Here is a 20146-nt window from a genome sequence, read left to right on the forward strand (position 1 = left end):
AGAAATGTTAATCAAAGTTAATCCAATTTCTAACCGTATTAAATAACTGACTTTCAGTAAAAAACTTAATTTGAGTGGTTATAATTGGCGTACTTAAAAGATCAAAGAAACATTGCAAATGTATCCTAGTTTTTCTTTTTCAGCTTTATATTTTAGAACAATTCACTTGAATATAAATTATTAATTAATATTATTTCATGCTAGTCAGCAAATTCAACAGTATTTTTTTAAAAAGAGAGTCAAGTATCTTTTATCAAATCAAAGGAATTAAAAATTAAAAAGGAATTTCATATTTAAAACCTATTTGAATTTTTCTTTCAGTGATTGATTTATGAAACAAAATATCACATGCTGTTCAAAAAATAATTTTAAAAAAATTCATCAACGTTGAAGATTTTTTAAAACACTTTTAACCGATAGGAAAACCAGTACCTTGTTGGAGCTTTTTCGTGGAAGAAATTTACAATTCTGCCATAATTCAAGAAATAAGTGTTCAACATCATATGTTGTACATTTGATGTTGCCTTTTTTTTATTTATACTTGGGATACAATTGTTGAGAGTAGGATGACGTGTGAAAATTTTCGATCACTGAAACCTTGGTTCACAAAAAAGCTACAAAGCTATAAAGTTTTGTAATAATGATTATTACCAGTTGTTTATTTAAGTTGTTAACTTCTGAGGTTACAGTGTCAAATATGCCAGCACTTGTAACCATTCTTCGATAAAATTATCATTGCATTCAATTGGTTTTAATGATCCTTATTTCCAAATACGATCTGTGCTCCTTCTGCACTTAATTGTTTTTACAATAATTTACAATTCACTATGTTTGTAGTACATTATTATCTATCAGAATTATTTCAAAAAGTATGATATTATTCAATTGTGTTTAAGAATGTATGATTTGTAATTCAGAACAGTAAAATTAATTTTAATAGAGATGAATTGTGTGTACAATTGGTACTTTCTGAACCATACAATTGGAAAAAGTGTAGTTAATATTTTTGTCTTCAACTTTAAACCGTAAGCCCTAAATGAAAAATGGTATCTAGGTCAAAATGTAAGAATTATAAAATTCGTTGTACTTTTTCTTTCCAAAAAAGTTTTTGAATTTTTTTGTCAGAAAACGTATGAGACATGTAGAATGTTGATCACTGTTCTTAGGAAGCTGTTTTAAATTTTTTAATTTGGTGTGTTGTTTTTGTTGCTCATCGACTTATAATCCACCTACCAACTTTTTAACGACATTTCAAGTATTCTAAAAAATGTTTAGAACAAGTGTGGGATCTACCCTAATGTATCAGATTAAATTTAAAAAATATTAAATGTATTTTCAGAAAGTTTTTACTTACAACTACAAACTATGCTTTCTGATTTACAAATGATACATTCTAAAATACGGGGTGTTCCAAGTTTTATGGCCGAGGCAAAAATAAATATTTCTATTCGAGTAAAAAATAAATTAATAGTCTAAACAATAGAGAATTATTTACGCTACCATTTGATGCTTTGATAATTTTCAAAAATTTTAAAGGTTGACTGTAAGACATTAAAAACCACGTTTGTTAAATTAGATAAGGTGAAGAACCACAGTGTGCAATCTCCAGGTTTATTTATTAACTTTATTAACAAAAAAAGCGAAAAATCTTTCACCTTTTAGATTTTTTTCAAAAATGACTATATTGTTTGAAAATCAAAAAATTGTGTCATTTGCTATTAAATTTGATAGAGATTGCAGTTTGTTTAGAATTCAAGAAAAACTAAATGACAAATCAATTTGTTGTACTTTATAACAAATTATAACAAAGAAGAGTTTTTTAATAAGAAAAAAAATATGTCATTAGAATATGAAAAATTAAACTGTTTACGTTACGACAGGTCAGATTTGCAAATTTCATTTTATTCTGCTTGTTATGTCTTATTAGAGATTCATCATTTTGTATTAATTTGTAATTAATTTAGGAGTTTATACGGTTTGGAAGATATAAGGAAGAATGTGTTCGGTCTCTATAAATTTTTATAATTGTTAGTTTTTTTCTTACACTAAATAATGGTTCCCTAAACGATGAATAATTATTTTTAAATTTACTATCAGACTTTAGCAGGTTTTTGGATTAAAAAAAATAACATTCATCAAAAAAATCCCAAATTGTAGATGTGCTAACACTCGGAATTATTTCCTAGGAAACCGTTTTAGAAATAATTTATTTTTATTTATTTTAATGATCAAATTATATTGCGATCACGACTGTTAGACAACGTTGCCACATATCATTTAATTAAAATTCTTTTAAATTTAAAAATTTACGTTTAAGTGTATTAGCAGTTGTTAATCTTAATTGTAGTTTTGTTGATTTATCGAAGTATTTCATGATCTTATCAGTGGAAAAATTCTAACCTAAAATTCACAAACTTCACTAATTTCTTGGTTTCTTGAGCCCAACTTTATGTTCGCTGTGATCCATTACTTATAGTCTTTAATTAGACAACTGTTTGATAACACTTTGTAATGAAAATTTAAATCTTTTTCACTTTTAATCCACTTTCAAATTCCAACAATAAACACTTTATACCACGAAAAACCGCAGAACCAAAGTAAACGCTAGTATTTACCACCACGTATTTTTAAAGTGATTCTCTCTAATGTAAGCAATTAACACTATACACGCAAAATTGTTGAACAATTCATTAAATGTCAGTTAAATGTGGCATTACGAAAATTTCTTTACTGTTTTCGACATAGTTCAAAAGTCATCACCAGAGGGCGTCTAGTTAATTTTATTTCCGAATAACGAAAGCATACAGAACAACAAAAATCACGGAAATATAAAACATAAATCAAGACAAACCATCCACTTGAAACAACTTTTTTGAACACATTGTATATGAAAAAATGTTCGTTCTCTAATCGAATCTCCATCGAATGTTATAAAAATAAACAGGGGTTACCATTTGAAATAAGCAAAATAAAAGGCTCAGTTTAAAAAGTTTAGAAGTAAATTATAAACACCCTGTAGAAACTCAGATCAATTAGACTTATTTAATAAGTCTGTTAGACCTTGTTCAACATGTACTTAGTTATAATGTCATCAAAAAAGCATTGTTTCTATTTTTTATTATTTTTTAAAACTAAAGATGTAAAATCATTTTTTTGTTTTAATTTTTTAACAGTAATCCCTGAACAGATTTGAAAAAAACTTTAGGGACATGTAAGAAACTAAAAACGTATCCTGTTCAGCACAAAAAAATAATAGCATGCGATTAAAAAATGAATTATTACAACATCATACTTTTTTGGGTCACCCTGTAAAAGTCCAATTAATAAGTAATAACACTAATAACCGAACTACAGAAGACGCGAGCTGAGCTGGATCAGCCTGTAGATAATAACTTGTTGTTCATTCGACTATTTTTGATGTTGCGTTATTTATTACTTACTAGTTTTTAAAAATAATAATTTGTATAAATTACCGCCCTAGGGCTAGTTGTTAATAAAATTTAAAACGAAGGGCAAATACAAATAACGAATCTGTGTTGTTTTAGTACGCATTCAATTAATCAATAATTAAATAAAAACACGAAGATTGGGTGAATTTACATGAAATTAAATTGAAAACGAGTTATTTTTAAAGATATCTGAATTGATCGACTGGTAACCATGGCACAAAACAATAATGTCAAGTGTGATTTATACGCTGAGATTTTTTCAGGTTTATTCAGCGCAGTAACCACGGAAAATGCTTCTTTAATAATGTGTGTTCCAGTTTTATAACTCTAAATTTACAAATTACATTTTGAATCTGTTTGGGTTGAAGGGCTTTTAATTTATGATCAAATCAGCGATAGGGTAATATAGCTCAAGTACTAAAATCTCCTAGAGGGATATTGATTGGCTCGATTTGTGCAGAGTCAACATCGTTTGTCCTTATACCCGTTTTGAAAGACGTAATGACCGATAAATTTATAAAAAGAAGATAATAACAAAGAATGTGGAGAGTATTAAAAAGGTATGCTTGGAGTAAATTAACTGTGGCGTAAAACGTGAGGTAGTTGCTTATTTTTAAATTTCACTCAGCGTCTTAATTATGAATTCAGCGAAATGTGGAGACACTCAAAAGCTCTTAAAGAACTGATGGAAACAATTTTCTCAAATGTAACTCACGGAAAATTATTTACTAATTTATTTCTATCCAGCGATTACGTTTTTAATTATTCGATTTGTTCCAGATTTCCAAAAGTTAGAAAGAGAAGCCCGAATTTGTAGGAAATTACAGCATCCAAACATAGGTAAGAAGAACATTTACCACACATTTACATGTCATTGGCTTCACTAGTAATCATCTTTGATTTACCATTTTGACAAACTGGTGACTATAGGGCGAACATTAATGTATGTCTATTTTTTTACTGTAAATAGTTTGCAATCCCGATGTTCTCAAGCTTTTAGGTAACCGTTCTTTTAGGCATTTTTTCATTGTTAATTAATCACTTTATAGGTGTCGCATGTGTGCAATTATTAAATTTGAAATTGTTTTTAGGAATCATCTGAACATTGCACGGTTTTTATTAAAATCACCTGTTTGCGAATATCTTGATGTTGTGAATTTTGAGACGCATCCTACTTTCTTTTACAAATCTAAAAATGCATGTAGGATAAAGTGCGCAGTTTTATGTCATAACAATCAAAATTTTAATGGGTCTTGACATTTTCTTCATTTCTTCTCTATCTTTTAATGTTAATAAAATGCTTTCTTCTGCTTGGTAAATGTAAATGTCTCAGAATTTCGGGCTGGTTTTTTATTTTACTCATTCTTACAGGTGATTATTAGTTTTTAATGGTACGAATTAATTGTTGCTGTTTTAATTAACGAAGAAGAGCATTTATTTATTATTAATTATTATTATTATTAATTTGTCAAAAAAATATAATTAAATGGAAACATAGTTAATAATATCTAGTTTCAGATTTTTTTAGCTTTCATTTTTTTTATTAAAAAGTAAACTTGACAAAGTTTTTAACTAAACTGATGACACGAGTATGTATCAACTTTCATATCTTGGTCAACAGTGTGTAAACCTTTGCTTTAATTAAAAGTTTGATATTGAAAAAGTTTCGTTATCAAAATGGCAAATGAACACGTGGAAGCAGACATTTTTTTAGGTACATACTTTCGAATTACCTGTTTAACATTCTATACACAACATCCTCGACAGATTAACAATTTGTATAAATACGAATATTAATCAGGCTATTTCATAACTTATCCAAAAAATTTAAACAAAGTGTTTGTAGTCACAATTAATTAGTCATGAAAATTTGTAAATACTCAAAGAGCGACCAAAAAAGACCAAAAAAAAATCCTAAATGAAAATGATTTAAAAGAGAAGAATTTTCAATCATAAATCAGGATCTGCATTATAATAAACACTTTATAAAATACTGTGAGAAACAAGGTACAAAAATGTTCGTTTAACAATTGTTGATTCGATGGCCAGTCGTAAGTCTCGATTACATTTTTTTTTAAATCTTGACTTGTTATTAAAAAATGTTTTTGTTGTTAAAAGTTTTCGTTGAAAATGCCTGCGTACTAAAAATTTATTGCAAAATAGAAAACTAACTGTACCTACAGGTACATTTATTTTATGACACAAGGTTAACTTGATTTTTTTTAATGGTACGAAAAACTAATTTAATTATTTTTAAAAGAGCATTTTTTGTAATTCATTGATGTAACATGTTATCCACCTTCATTTTTATTAAAAGATAAAAAAATTAAAATTTTATTCTAGATTTCTGTAAAAATAAAACTAAGTTATAGCTTTGAAAATACTGTTATTAGCGATCTGCCACTTGTATATTAGCAATAATTAGTTTAACAATGGTACACTAAAGTGAAACTGAGCGTAAATAAATTCTAATGTACGTTGGTCATGGCGACAGAAAGCCGAGAAGTCAATGGAAATCATTTTAAACATCTTTTGCAGCATAAAAATTATATATTTCGTATTATTATTTATTATTAATTATTAATAACTTTTACTTATTCTTCACTAACGACAGATAAAGACATTGCCAAGGCTAACTAGATTTTACATTTTTCAAAATTTTGTTGGTTCAATTTTTTTAAATTCCTTTTAAAATAAGGCATATATTCATTAACGATAGATAAAGACATTTCCAAGGCTAACTATATTTTACATTTTAAAAAATTTTGCTGGTTCAATTTTTTTAACTTTCTTTTAAAATAAAGTATCTGTTACACCATAGAATTCGGAAAAAAGTGCTCTTCTTAAAAATATTAAATTTTCCCCTCCTTGCCATTTAGTAAATATCAAGTTAGCCTTGCATTCTAAGAACAAATATAAAAAAATATAAAAAATATAAAAATATAAATTTGATAAACATCTGCAACAATAGAATTTATATACTTTTAAGCACATACCAAATTTCAATAAGTTTTGATAAATAGTTTTTATAATATTTACCTGCATCCATACTTTTTAGGGACCTGTATACAGGGTGTGGCGAATCACTTTACAACTTGACTAAATTTAATCAATAAAAAAATATACTAAATGATTTTCTCAGGTTTCAGTTCAGGCAACATAAAGGTAAAAATAAATACAGGAGTCCCAAAAATGTTGTCCAACTCCAATCATACTTACTAACATTACGAGTAGCTTTGGTACGATTTTTTTAAAGCTTAAATTTTTGAAATAGAAAAAATCTGGCAACGCAGTATACGAGTATGCAAATGTTCGATTTCAACAACTCCTATTTTTTTAAGTATACAGGTCGAGTCTGATAAAAGTATATTTTTGCTGCAGGTACCTCAAAAATTCATGGTTTCACAAAACTCAATGTTGGCTATTAAATATTTCTTTCAGAACTTTTCTTCAATCCCTTATAATTAATCAGTACAATTAATATACTACTATTAAATCGTTGCAACAATTTCTTATGTCATTATAAGACAATCAGTGATGTCAATCAAGTTTTCTTTAAAACGAAATACAAAAAAAAAGAAATAAATGTAATTTACCAACAATATTTTAACGTTTTTACACTGTAAATTAAAATATGAGTTAATTAATATTTTCATATTTCAATTTTATTAGAATTAACATTTTTAACTCATTAATACAGGGTGACCCGTGGGTGTGTGTAAGCTCCATAAATTTTTGTTTATGCAAGTTATTGATTTGATTTTTTTTTCAAACGATAGGTCTCACAATAAGGCACATTCTAAAAATATTTCAGTTTGTATACAGGCTGTATAAAATCCCAACTAAGTCTAACGGCCTGTTAAAGCTCTGTTAAAATTAAATTCGTTGTTACAAGTTAACGACGCGAATGGACTAATCAAATTGCTTCAATTTGGTCACGTGATCAATTAATCAATTAATCACGCATTTAATAGCAGATTAAACTAATAAGGCTTCTATAAACCGGTCCTTAGTCTAAGATTTTTTTTAATAACGTTATAACTTCAGATTCATATAACCATATAAACCAGATAACTTTACAAATCAAAGTATTTAAAAAAATCAAATCGATCCCACGCATAGAAAAAAGTTATCGAGTTTGCACGCACCTCTGGGTCACCCTATATTTTATTATATGAAATTAAACATTTATTAACAAACACCGTGTGTGATTAACTGATTATTATTAATTTTTGAGATCCAGCAAAATACGGTAAAAGTAAGGAATTTTATTTGTTGGTAAAATAAGTGGGTAAAGTAAGTCTGAACGTAGGTACAGGTATAACGTTTGTTAAGGAACAGCCTGTATTTGAAAAAAATTCTTCAACTTTGTCATAAATACAGGGACGGAACCAGGTGGTACGATAAAATACTGGTAAAAAATTATTATTAGTTTCCATCTCATTATTTTCCACCTAACATTTTTTTTTAAATATTTTAATCGATACATTCATTTTTTTGATATCGTATTACGTACTTATTTGGGTAAATAATTATCCCGTATGTCATTCGATATTAATTTCTGTCATCAAATTACGGTAACTCTCGACGCAATATTGATTTTAGGAATTTGAGAGTAGGGTCGTTATATTCTTGGTCTATCAACCCTTCTTAACTCATTTATACAAAATTACATTTTTCTGTTAATTAAATTAAAGCACTTGATTATTCATTTTATATGAATTCATTAAATTCAAATATCAATTGAGCTATTTCTTTAGATAGGTTTTTTCTATCGTGCAAATTGTTACAATTGGGATTACACGCAAAGAAGGCTATAAAGTTTAATTATAACTTATATTACGAAGGAAGTTCTAAGTTTCTGCAATGATTTTTGCTTGTAAAACTGTGCTTCGGAAAGTATAAAAATATTAAAATTGCATTTGAAAATACGAGTATGAACTGATATCGGTCAGTAGTGAAGCTCATGATTTATCCAGTTTTGCAACTTGCGACCTAAGTCCAATTAGATTTACTCATTTGTAGCAAAATGTGAAGGATCACGAAGACGAGGAATTATGTTAACAGAGTTGTTGCTTTTGTGTTTACATAAACTTTGCCGTGTTCCCAACTTCTTGTTAGTGCTTTTAGTAACAATGTAATACTCAATATTTCTGTTCATTACTTTATAAACTTCACTAGTTTGGTATAGTGGTGCACTTCGAACATGTATAACGGTAGGTCAATTTTTGTTACGAAAGCTTTCATGTGAAGTTTGGTTAATTCAAACTCACCAAAAATAATTAGCCGTGTGGGTGCTGTTTTAATAAGAGAAAATCAATGCTAAATTTAGAGCAGAGTTTTAATTGTGACACTTTGATATTATAATCCATAAATGAATTATATTATTAAACAAAGTTACATAATGTGTTGATGGAAATTATCACAACTTCATAGTATTTTTTTGAGCGATCATTAAATGACTCAATTATAAAATGTAACACTTTTACACATTCATTAAAGTGCTGTGCAAATAGTTCACTGTTGAAAACACTGTCTTACACTATGTCTAAGAATAATGCAAACGCTAATCTAAACACAATTAGTTCCTGTCACAAAAATTGTGACATGCCAAGCTGCAAGAATGCAGACAGGAATCTGTATCTGGACGAGTTTGAGTGCAAATAGACAAACTGTTAACATGTGTACTCGTTTAACGTCTCGTTGTATTTTTCTCTAATTTTTTATTGTTCAGTGCAACTTTACAAATTAAATTGTAAGTGGAATAGTTAATTAAATCTCATCTGAGAAAATTTTAAAAATTATTTTTTAGTGTTACGAGATGTCTTTTTGACAAATACCAGTGTCTGATTTTACTAAAATATCACACTTCTTTGTTCGTGCATTTTGAGGCACATTTTTTGACATTTTATTATTTAAAAACGACTTTTCCAATTAAATTAAACAAAAAATATCGGCAATAACATTAGTTTTTGTCAGCTGAAGCACGCACCAATATAAATGGATTAAACACGTATTTATTAAAGTTTAAAACAATTCGTTTTGTTTTTTTACATTGAATTTAATACAGGGTGTCCAACTCAGCTCCCGTCTTCAGTAGCTCAGTTATTATTTAAGTTGGATTTTGATTTTTTGTATGATTTATTATTTATACTTTAGGACACATTTCAGGAAAATATTTTTTGATATACAGAGTGTCCCAAAAAAAAGATGGCGTCAAAATATTATATTTTATTTAATGGCATGCTATTATTTTTTTGTGCTCATATGCGTTTCTAACTTCTTACATAATAATAATAATACCTGTCTTAAGTTTTTTTTTTAATCAGTTCAGGGATTACTGTTAATAGTTATTATGATTAATAATACGAGAGCGAAAACACAAGCTTAAAGTTCCAGGGCTGTCGTTATGCAACGAGCGTATGCGAGTGTTGAGTGTTATACAAAATTTGTTTGTTGAGACATTTTAATTTAAAACACGTTGCTATCGGAAGAGTGTTTTAAAATAGTGAAAACCCGTTACTATGGGAAACGTGTTTTAAAATAGGATTCAGATATTAAAAAGAAGGCTTGAAATGTTACTAACAAAAAAATGAAAAACCTAAAAAAATCTTTAGTTTTAAAAATTAATAAAAAAATAAAAACTGTGCTTTTTTGAAGACACTTTTGCTAGGTACATGTTGAACAAGGTCCAACAGACTTACTAATTAAGTTTGGTTGATCTAAGTTACTATAGGGTGTTTACAATTTATTTCCAAACTTTTTAAATTTTAAAGCCTTTTTTTGTTTATTTCATTCGACGCAGAGTTAAAAAAGGCACAATTTTTAACCCCAACGTAAATCTTAACACGTTTGGAGTTATTTGCCAAAAACATTTACCATGTTCGACTTCTAATCATCGAATCATTTGTCATTGACAGAATTAGTTTTCAGCAAATAACTCCAAATGTGTCAGGATTTACGTTAGGGTTGTGATAACAAAAAATGTTTGTTATTTAATTCCGCATCGAATGATAAAAAAACAAACAGGGGTTGCAAAAGAAAAGGCTCTAAATTTTTTTAAAAAATTAATTATTAAGTCTGTTAGACATTGTTCAACACGGATCCAATAATAAATTCATCAAAAAATCACTGTTCTGTTTCTATTATTTTTTAAACTGCAGGTGTAAAACCGACTTTTTTTATTTGTTATTTTTTTAAAATAATCTCTAAACCACTTAAAAAAATGGGAACATGCTTTAAGAAGCTAAGCCATTAAAAAAATATTATGTATTATGACATCATATTTTGTGACACACTCTGTATACTTAATCAAAAATATTTTCCTAAAATACGTCCTAGGTTATAAATAACGTCAACAACATTGTAACTTTACTAATGATTGAGCTACAGAAGACAGAAACTGTGCTGGACCACCCTGCATACAGCAAAAAAGAAATTTGATCATAAATCTCGGTTAAAATTTGTTGTGAAAAATATTGAATTTTTGACTGCGATTTATTTAGAGAATTGAACAAAATAATGGGACATTTACGTAATCTAATCCCGAATTTTCTACAAAATTAATTTTTTTGGCTGGATGGCTACAATGGGCGAGAAAAGCAATATTCCGAGAGCTACATTTACTGATAAGTTCTCTTTCGCGAATTGCGTATTTATTCCACAATATAAATTTAAATGAGTGGAATTTACAACGTGATGACTTTTTTAGAACGCCGTTATTTCAGTATGTCTTGGCAGTTCATAAAGGCACAATTTCTCTTGCTTTTGTTATACAAATCATACGGAATTTGTTCCATTTTTTTTTCATTTAGTAATTCATTATTCATACTGACACGGGTATTAAAATTCTTGCATGTTATTTAATTTCAGAAGTGTTAGTCGTAAAAGCAATTTATTTTGTTTCACATTCAGCTTAAACGCTGACAATCTTCATTATTTTAATAAGTTTTTAGAGATCACAGAGGATAATAATTGCCACCAGTATTTTAATATCATCGTTTAAACGGAAGTATGGAAGCTGAATGAAAATAGAACTAATTATTTCTTTCTGTTTTATCGATGCAGTGAGCTCTGAACATGTTCAACTTGGTGAGTTTTATTGCATTGTCTTCATGGTGGTCATTAGCAACTAGTGTATTAGTGATTCATAAAAAAGTGCAATAAATATATATACTTTATTGCATTTAGACGGATTTTGTTTGTAAATTATTATAATCCAAGGCTGAGGATTTATACTGTAAAATGTGGAAACCATAAATATTGAGATAAAAGTCAACAAAATTATATTTTATCTGTTTGAATATACGACTATTACGAAAAAACGCTGTCATACAGGGTGACTTTTTTAGGACCTACATTAGAAACGTTTTAATTTCTAATAAAACTAGAGTTTTAAAATTTTGTATACGATCCAAATCGACCATTTCGAGTTTAACTAGATTATTTTCAAAATGGCTGAGCTTCCGGAACTACGAGAAATTAGCGCCAAATTTTAAGTAATAACCAAATATTTTTATTGCATTTTTGAGTTCACCTTCTCAAACTGAGTAAAATTTACTCAAGTTGTTGATACTTAACTGTCATAGTTTTTGACAAGTGTCAATTTTTTTGTTAAAATTTTAATTTACAAGGGTTTATTTAAAATAACACAGCCCTTGCACCGTTTGTGATAAGTAAATATTTTTTTGCATTCGATAACCGAAGTTTTAAAGAGCCTTCTAGAATTTTCAAAATTGTCAACAGTCAAAATTCAAGGCTAGTATGATTTTTTTTAAATGGTTATCAAAAATCGGTTTAACTCAGTTTTTTTCAAATGGATCGACCCTATTTTCTTAACGGCAATCGAAAGAACAATAATATTTATGGTGACTTTTATCAGGACGTCCTATACCTATCATTTTTAGAAAAAAATCACAAAAAACGAATTTATTTAGTTTTTACCTGGATCATTATCGAATAAGCAGCAAAACAATAATATTTAATTATGGTTTTTGCTAACTTAGTGAATTATGTACATAATTATGTAATTATGTAAGTCAGTTTGCCATCGAATTTTGAACATCTTGAGTGAAAATGGGGGACAAATCTAACATTTCTGTTAATCAATGGTACAATTTTATCGAATTTTCGAACGTTTAATTGATTACAAGTGAAAATAATAAGCTAGAATTCGATTTTTTGCGATTATTTCAAAAACTGTAAGAGATACATATAGAATATGTTAATAAAAATCTACAAAAAATTGATGTTCTTTTGATTGCCATTGAAAAAACCGAGTCATTCTATTTGAAAAAACTGTCTTATAATAATTTTTTAATCATCATTTTCAAAATATCATAGTAGCCTTGCAATTTGACCAATAGGTGGTTACCATTTAAAATTTCAAAGTTAGCGCCAATTTCTCGTAGTTCCGGAAGTTCGACCATCTTGAAAATATATTAGTTGAACTCAGAATGGTCGATTTGGATCGGATACAAAATTTTTAAGCTCTACCTATATTAGAAGTTAAAGAGTTTGTAATGTAGGATCTAAAAGAATCAGTCTGTATTTATGCTTCCAAATCTACAAGGTGATCCAGCTCTGCTCCCATCTTCTATAGTTCATTTATTAGTAAGGTTGGACTTTTGTCATTTTATAGACGTTATTTATACTTTAAGACGTATTTTATGGGAATATTTTTGATTATATAGTGTTCCGGAATAGAATGATGTGATTATAATATTTTTTTAATGGCAATTAGGGTACGTTTTTAGCTTCTTACATGTCCCTAATTTTTTTTTTCAAATCGGTGTAGGGATTACTTAAAAAAATTAAAACCAAAAAAAAAACGTATATTTTTTGTTATCACAGCTCATGTAAATCCTAACATATTTGGAGTTATTTGCTAAAAACACGTTCTGTCAATGACAAATGATTTTAGTGATTAAAAGTCGAATGGTTACTGTTTTTGGAAATAACTCCGAATGTGTTGGGTTGTAATAATAAAAAATGTTGCTTTTTTAATTTGGCATCGTTGGTGTTTTTTTTAAAGAATGTAAGAATCAAAAAATTTAATTAGCACAAAAAATAATAGCTTGCCGTTAGAAAAATGTATTATTATGACTTCATACTTTTTTGGGACATTCTGTATAATATAAAATAATTTCCTGAAATGTGTTTTATAAGAGTATAAATAACTTTACTAACAACTGGGCTACAGAAGACGGGCTGAACATTCTGTATATTTATTATTGTCTATTTTTTGTTGCTTCCGTGATATGGTTATCTATTTTCTAAACTTCAATGATAACGCCCTGTATAGTCAAATAAGAGCAAAAATTGTTTCATTTGGTTGCAGGTTCGAATGTAAAGCTTTTATTGTTTTTCAAACTCCAAGCTGTGTTTATAAACAGCAGGAAAAGCGGATGGAAGGTTGCGTTAACTTTTTTGTTTTAGATTTTAATATAAATCAAATTTTAATAAGGTATATGGAGTACATGCAAGCACGTTGTGTTTTATGTAATAGATAAATCTGAATTAAAAGAAGCTTCTTCGCAGTGTTTTTATTTCTTGGTGGATTACAACTTCTCGCTATGTCCATTACGTGTTTTTTTGTAAATATTTTTTTATCCACTTTATCGTAATTTGTAATTAAGTTGCATGTATGCAAACCATCAATTATCCCTCGAGACTCATTAAATGATTGAAGTCAACTGCTGCGTTATTTTATTTAAGTTAATTCAGGCTAGTAAGTGATTATAGACATGCATTAGTAGACATTTTTTCTATAAGTAACTAAATTGCCTAATTTTGCTTTATTATTTATATTTATTATAGATAGAATAGAGGAAAAATACAAAAATCATGTTTCTTGTTATTGACCCAAGTGAGAATTTCCTCTGTTTGTGTCTATACACTTGCATAATATAATATTTTTAGAAGTGAAATATCGCAAATTTTTCCTTTTTATTTGTGTAAAGTAACACGTAACTAATTGTATGTCTTCTATTTTTCAGTGAGGTTACACGACAGTATACAAGAAGAAAATTTTCATTATTTAGTATTTGATTTGTAAGTATTGGTGTTTAGTGAGCATGTTGTTGGGTGGGTGTTTAAGATTTTGTCTAATTAATGTCCGTACTAAACTCACTCCTTTTAATACACGAACTTAACGTCAAAGCATATTTTATTCCAGACTTAAGGAAGTGGGAAACTACTCAATTTCCTGTTCATTAAAGTTTTTTATTAGAATAAGGATTCAATATTGATATAAATGGTTGCAGAAGCAGCACTATCATAAAAACGGATTACAGGCTCTTGTTATAGGCCATGAAGTATGTTAATGCCCGGTCTTTAATTATTATTTGTAGTTGTAAATTGTCCAGTAGTTTAATTGCAAATGCTATCAAACGCTTTAATTAGCGGCACTTGAGTATTACCTGTTTGGATTTTGAAATTTTTAATGGAGATTATTGATATGACTATTACAAAAGAAACAGTAATCAACTGGAAACCACTAATTAAACTAGCAACATATTTTTAATTTGTTTAAATTAATTTTCAATTAAATTAGGATCTTATTTTACACATTTAGTAATACAGGGTGTTTCACATAACTTGAGGAGGCCTGCGATTAATGTAAGCACCTAAATATACAAAATTCATAAAACACTAGATACAAAAAATACACATTTAATTATTTAATTTTTTGACACCCATGACAGTAGTTGACAGACTAATGACTGATTCATTAATAGTCATAAATTGCTGTTTTTCACAAATAGTTATAGTTATAGTTAGTGTTTTATCAAGAGAGGGCATGAATATGACACTAATCTATTTTTCCTAATTACGGATTAACTAAAAAAGTTGTAATTTTTTGAAGGAGTGAACAAAGTAGAGAATTTGTATTTTTGGTAGCATTATACAGGCACAGGAGTCGTAAAAATATGTGAAACACTCTGTATACTGAATATTTGTAATTTCACTTATTTGACCCAAAAAAATTCATTTGCCATTTTCTGTAGATTTAAAAACATCTGGTGTAAATACTATATTTTTGTTTGGTTACTTATAAAACTCTCAACAAAATTGCTAAATCTAAATATTTTGTGTTAAATAACATTTAAATTCTTTTTTATTATTATGTAACCTTATGGAATATACAGACTGAACCAATAGTTTTGATCATGTTTAAGTAATGACGTCATTTTTGATTAATGTTTTAGATAGTAGGCATTTTTATTTTTCTGATATGTACAAAAAAATTTAAAAAAAATAAAGCAAGAAATCAAAAAAGGAGGAAAATAAAATAAAAAAGTTATTGAGACTATTACACAACGAGCTTTATCTTTTTGTTCTAGGTTTATTTTATAAGGGGTGATTGTTTTTTTATAAATATATTAAGTGTTTTTATGCTAATTATTCAAAAAACTTATAAATAGTAAGTGCCGCTTATTAAATAAGTCAAGAACAAAAAGATAAAACTTATTATGTTTGATTGTCAATATTTTTTTTGTTTTATTCGTTTTATTAAATTGTTTATTCGTTTTTAATTTTATTTTTTATTTTTTTCTTCCTACTAAAAATATGTGTACTATCTAAAACAGTAAAAAAAGGAGTTGTCATTAAAAAAATGTTAAAATGACGTCACAACTTAAAAACGAATGGCATCATAAATGTCACTGTAATGTCAAAAAATTAAGCAATAAAAATAAAATCGATAATTTTTTGAAAAACTATTAAGAAGAAAGTAAGCATTATACGTACAGATTGTCAAAAAAATGGTAGCAAAATAGAAAGTTCTATGTGAATATGAGCATAAATTTGTATTCAAAAGTTCATGAGTTATTTTTACAATATTTTCCAAAACCAAATGTTATTTCTGGACAGCTTATACAATAAGCAGTAAGCAAGTTAACCCTTATATTAAAAATTGTTTGGATTTGAGACTAAAATCTAGAATTACAGAGGCTCAAAATCAGTTATAAACCAAAGTTTTCGAACTTCTGTGTAGGTTTTTATGCCAGTGTTTGTAACATAAATATCTATTGGTTCATTTACTTAGTTTTTACATGGTTTGATCATTTTTTTAATTTTGAAAAAGTAACGTACTTTGATATTGTTTTAATTATTATTTTATATAAATGTTGGCTCTCTTTTCATTATTTCAGATTGTGTAATCATAGTAATCAATAATAAACATCAGTATATGCTCGTAAAGCTACAGAATATTTAATGTTTTACACGTTTTTAAAGAAAGTCATTGTTTCATATTTAAATTTCTAACATTAATTGGTGTATATTTTGACTAATAAGTGGTTTCTCGCTAAAATCATAAATTCATATTCAAAATAAACTTATCTCACAAGTTTTCTTTGATCTGATTTATTGAATTGAATTGAAATTAATTAGTAATTTAACTAATAATCGAATTGGATCTTTCCAAGGTTTCCTATGTCAGTTATATTTCCGAAACGTTCTTTATTTTTGATCTGGTATTAATTTTTTTATTATAGTTTTGTTTTAGAATAATTTATATTCGTCCAATTTTTTTTTGTTAAAATATTTTTTGATATCTGATTACGGCTGAAACATGACTGTTTCTTTACCTTTACCTTATCATAAATTTTACGCAATGCTTTTTTTCCTGAAGAGACTTTATACAATCCATGGGTCTAGTTCTACCAGCTTATATCTTAATTTTAGAAAAAATAAAGAGTAAAGTTCGTATTTCCGCGTATTTTTTGTAATTAGGTATAAAACCGACGAGTACCTAATTTTAACATCAGCTTCTTTCAGTTTATGATTGTCTTCTAAACATTTTCTAGGCCCTAGAGTTTTGTAAAAAATAAAAAAAAAATTGATTCATTCATAGATATAAGTTTATAAAATTTTGTAAAAGTCACAGTCGTTTTTTTGAATTTTAACAATTAATAAAAAATTAAAGAAGTCCTATGAAAAATCTTCTATACGTTAAAAAAGAAATGGGCGCAAACATTTTATCAAAATCGCTTGAAAACATGGATAATTAATCGTATAAATAAACAACTATTTGTTTTGAGAAGTATTTCTTTTTTGAAAATGCATTTCCCGTAAGTAAATTTTATTTTAGTTTTTCATATTCCATTTTCCAAAATATGCAGAAATTGCAGAAATGTTTTCGTAAGAATACATACATTGAAACTCTTATTTTACCGAACATTGTCGATGTCTTGTAACTGCTTTTAATGCATTGACATGATTTTTTTCATTTGAGCATTGTTATGTCAGCAAAAGAAAATCCTCACTGTCTCCATTTCCATTTCAAAAACATCATTGATTTATGTGCAGAAGAAAAGTCCCTACTTACCCTACTTTTGAGCCAGTAAGCTCAACTCTTTCATATAGAAAAAATATTTTGAAATTATTATATTTACAATTTTCAGCAAAAGTTGTCAAATTTCCTAATTATTAAATATTTTTACTTAGTTTTTTACCTAGTCTGTTATTTTTTATTTTGTTATTTTTCTCGTTCAGTTGATGAATTTTCTTCGCATTAAATTTATCTTTATACATATATTCTTTTTTTTTATTATGTACAGTCTATATTTATATCGTATTTCACCTCAAAAAAATGCGTTGCCGTTTTCTCTAAGAGCAAGCAACCAACCACACGTCTAAATACAAAGATAAAAAAGAGACACCATAATACAAAAAAACGTATAATTATAATTCATGTAGTCTCATAACTGATATTTAATTTTCTCAAAAACACATTTTTCGCCTATTTACTAGATATTTTCCACCAAAAGGAAATCATCGTGACATGACCTCACAAGACGAGTGTAAACTTTGTTTTTATAACGATTTTTCTTTCACTCACTATTTAAGAAACATCTCTTCGGTAATGAAAAACCTCACACAAGCTTTTGCAAATTAAAAAAAAATTAAAAAACCTGCGTGTGTGTGTTTTAATTTTGCTAAAAAATTAAGTTGGAAATGTAAAAAGTGCATTGTTATCTGGACGATCGTTGCAGAAAATAATCTTGAACAGATTGCTCATTTCAATGCATTTTCACAAAACCCAACAAAGCTGTCCTTCGAAACTCAAGCTGCAGACTCAAATAAGAGGGCAAGCAATACGATGACATGTAATTTGCCCAAATTAAATTTTTGCCTACCTTGAACTACGTATTCCATTTCAGTATCTAAACCTTTAGATACAATATCAAAAAAATATTTAATTTAGTTATTGTTGCAATAAATGCCACGCTTACATAGTTAAATAAAAATATAAGTGAACTTTGTGTTTTTATTGCATTTCTTGCTGTACGTCAAAGCTTGACCAACATTTTAGTTACATTTAATGAATCGTTACTGTACCACCTTTTTTATAAATATTAATTGAACTGAACGCATGATATTATATCACTTCATTTCCTTATCTTCCAAACTAGTAATTTTACCTGTTTTCGATAACTTTTAGCTGTACTAGATGAGTAAATATTAATTATCATCCCTAACAATGGCTCTATACGATGTAAACAACTACAGACACAAGCAATAACTTTACAAGTTTTGTGAAAACACGATTTGAAATTCTGTTATATTTAGAACAACACAACGCCTTTGCTTTCCAATTACAATTTGAACTAACCGTAAAATATTACCCCATCCATTTCCAATACTATTTAAAATAAATCACAATAATAAATAAATCAACATAAAACATTTATCTGAAAAATGGTCGTTGGCAGGACAAATAAAATTCAATCTGATTGAATTTTAGAAAAAAAAAAATGTGATTTTAGCCGAACATCAGTCCTGTTTAAATAACCACAGACGCCGTTGTACCGAATAATGAAGTTTGCTTGTTTACCTGGATTTGTCCTGCGTTTCAAAAATTATTATAGGAAAATATCAAAGTTCATATTTCGCCGGAAAGCATATCAGATGTGTTTTTTTTTAGATTTTCCATTACATCAAGTCGGGACTGTGTTTTTTCGTTCAAATTGCAAAATAGAAAACTAAAATTTTACGTTATCAAGTCACCACTTGATTTTAAGAAAAACAGGAAATTTATGCATTATTGCGCTAAAGCTCATCCTAGTCCATCAAAAATATTAGCAGCTTAGAGACCGATCAAATTTAATTGTGGTGTAATTGATGATTTCTTTTTGGGGGAGATTAAGGTCATAGTTCACGAAAACGATTTCGGTTTTATTTCGCTGATAATGTGATTGAATTGCGGCAAAAGTTTGATGAAAATGTCGGTTAGTTTTAATTATTCCCAATGGAATTGTACACACAAATTGTCATCACATTTCGTATTTATTTACAAAACAAGTCGCACGTTTTTCGACTGGTATTTATGACAGAAACGTGTAGATATTAGTCTACGTCAAGACTATTTCAGTAAAGTCGATTTTTCTCGCTTTTCTGTTAAGCTTTTTAAGCGCGCCTACAGACAAGTGCTTTGCGTAGGTGGTTGGGCTGTGCTTTGAAAAGGTGTGGGAGACTTGCTATTAAAGTGCTAATAAAATAAAATATCGGGAATAAAACGGAGTAGTATTAAAATTAATTAAGTAGAATATACAGAGTGGGACAGCTAAGTGTGATTGATTATACTACAGTCGAACCTCGATTGTCACTTCAAATTTCAATGTTTCTTGCAAAATCAGACTTTCTAATAATTTTAGAATTTTGGAATAAATATCTGTACAATCATGTAATAA

General features: G+C 27.9%; 1 protein-coding gene across 20 annotated transcripts in view; it reads left to right on the forward strand.

The window, feature by feature from the left end:
• The window catches only part of CaMKII (Calcium/calmodulin-dependent protein kinase II), a 131072-nt gene that overhangs the window by 72117 nt on the left and 38809 nt on the right, over positions 1–20146 (forward strand). For 14 of the 20 annotated variants that reach the window (XM_064359720.1, XM_064359723.1, XM_064359721.1 and 11 more), the window contains 3 exons: positions 4230–4289; positions 4420–4449; positions 14447–14501. In XM_064359720.1, the coding sequence (XP_064215790.1) occupies positions 4230–4289; positions 4420–4449; positions 14447–14501 (145 nt within the window). Of the gene's footprint in view, positions 1–4229; positions 4290–4419; positions 4450–11516; positions 11541–14446; positions 14502–20146 lie in introns of all 20 variants that reach the window. The other 6 variants (XM_015978454.2, XM_064359735.1, XM_015978463.2 and 3 more) reach the window with 2 other exon arrangements.

Source organism: Tribolium castaneum, chromosome 1 (genome assembly GCF_031307605.1).
Source record: "Tribolium castaneum strain GA2 chromosome 1, icTriCast1.1, whole genome shotgun sequence".
NCBI classification, from domain to species: domain Eukaryota; kingdom Metazoa; phylum Arthropoda; class Insecta; order Coleoptera; family Tenebrionidae; genus Tribolium; species Tribolium castaneum.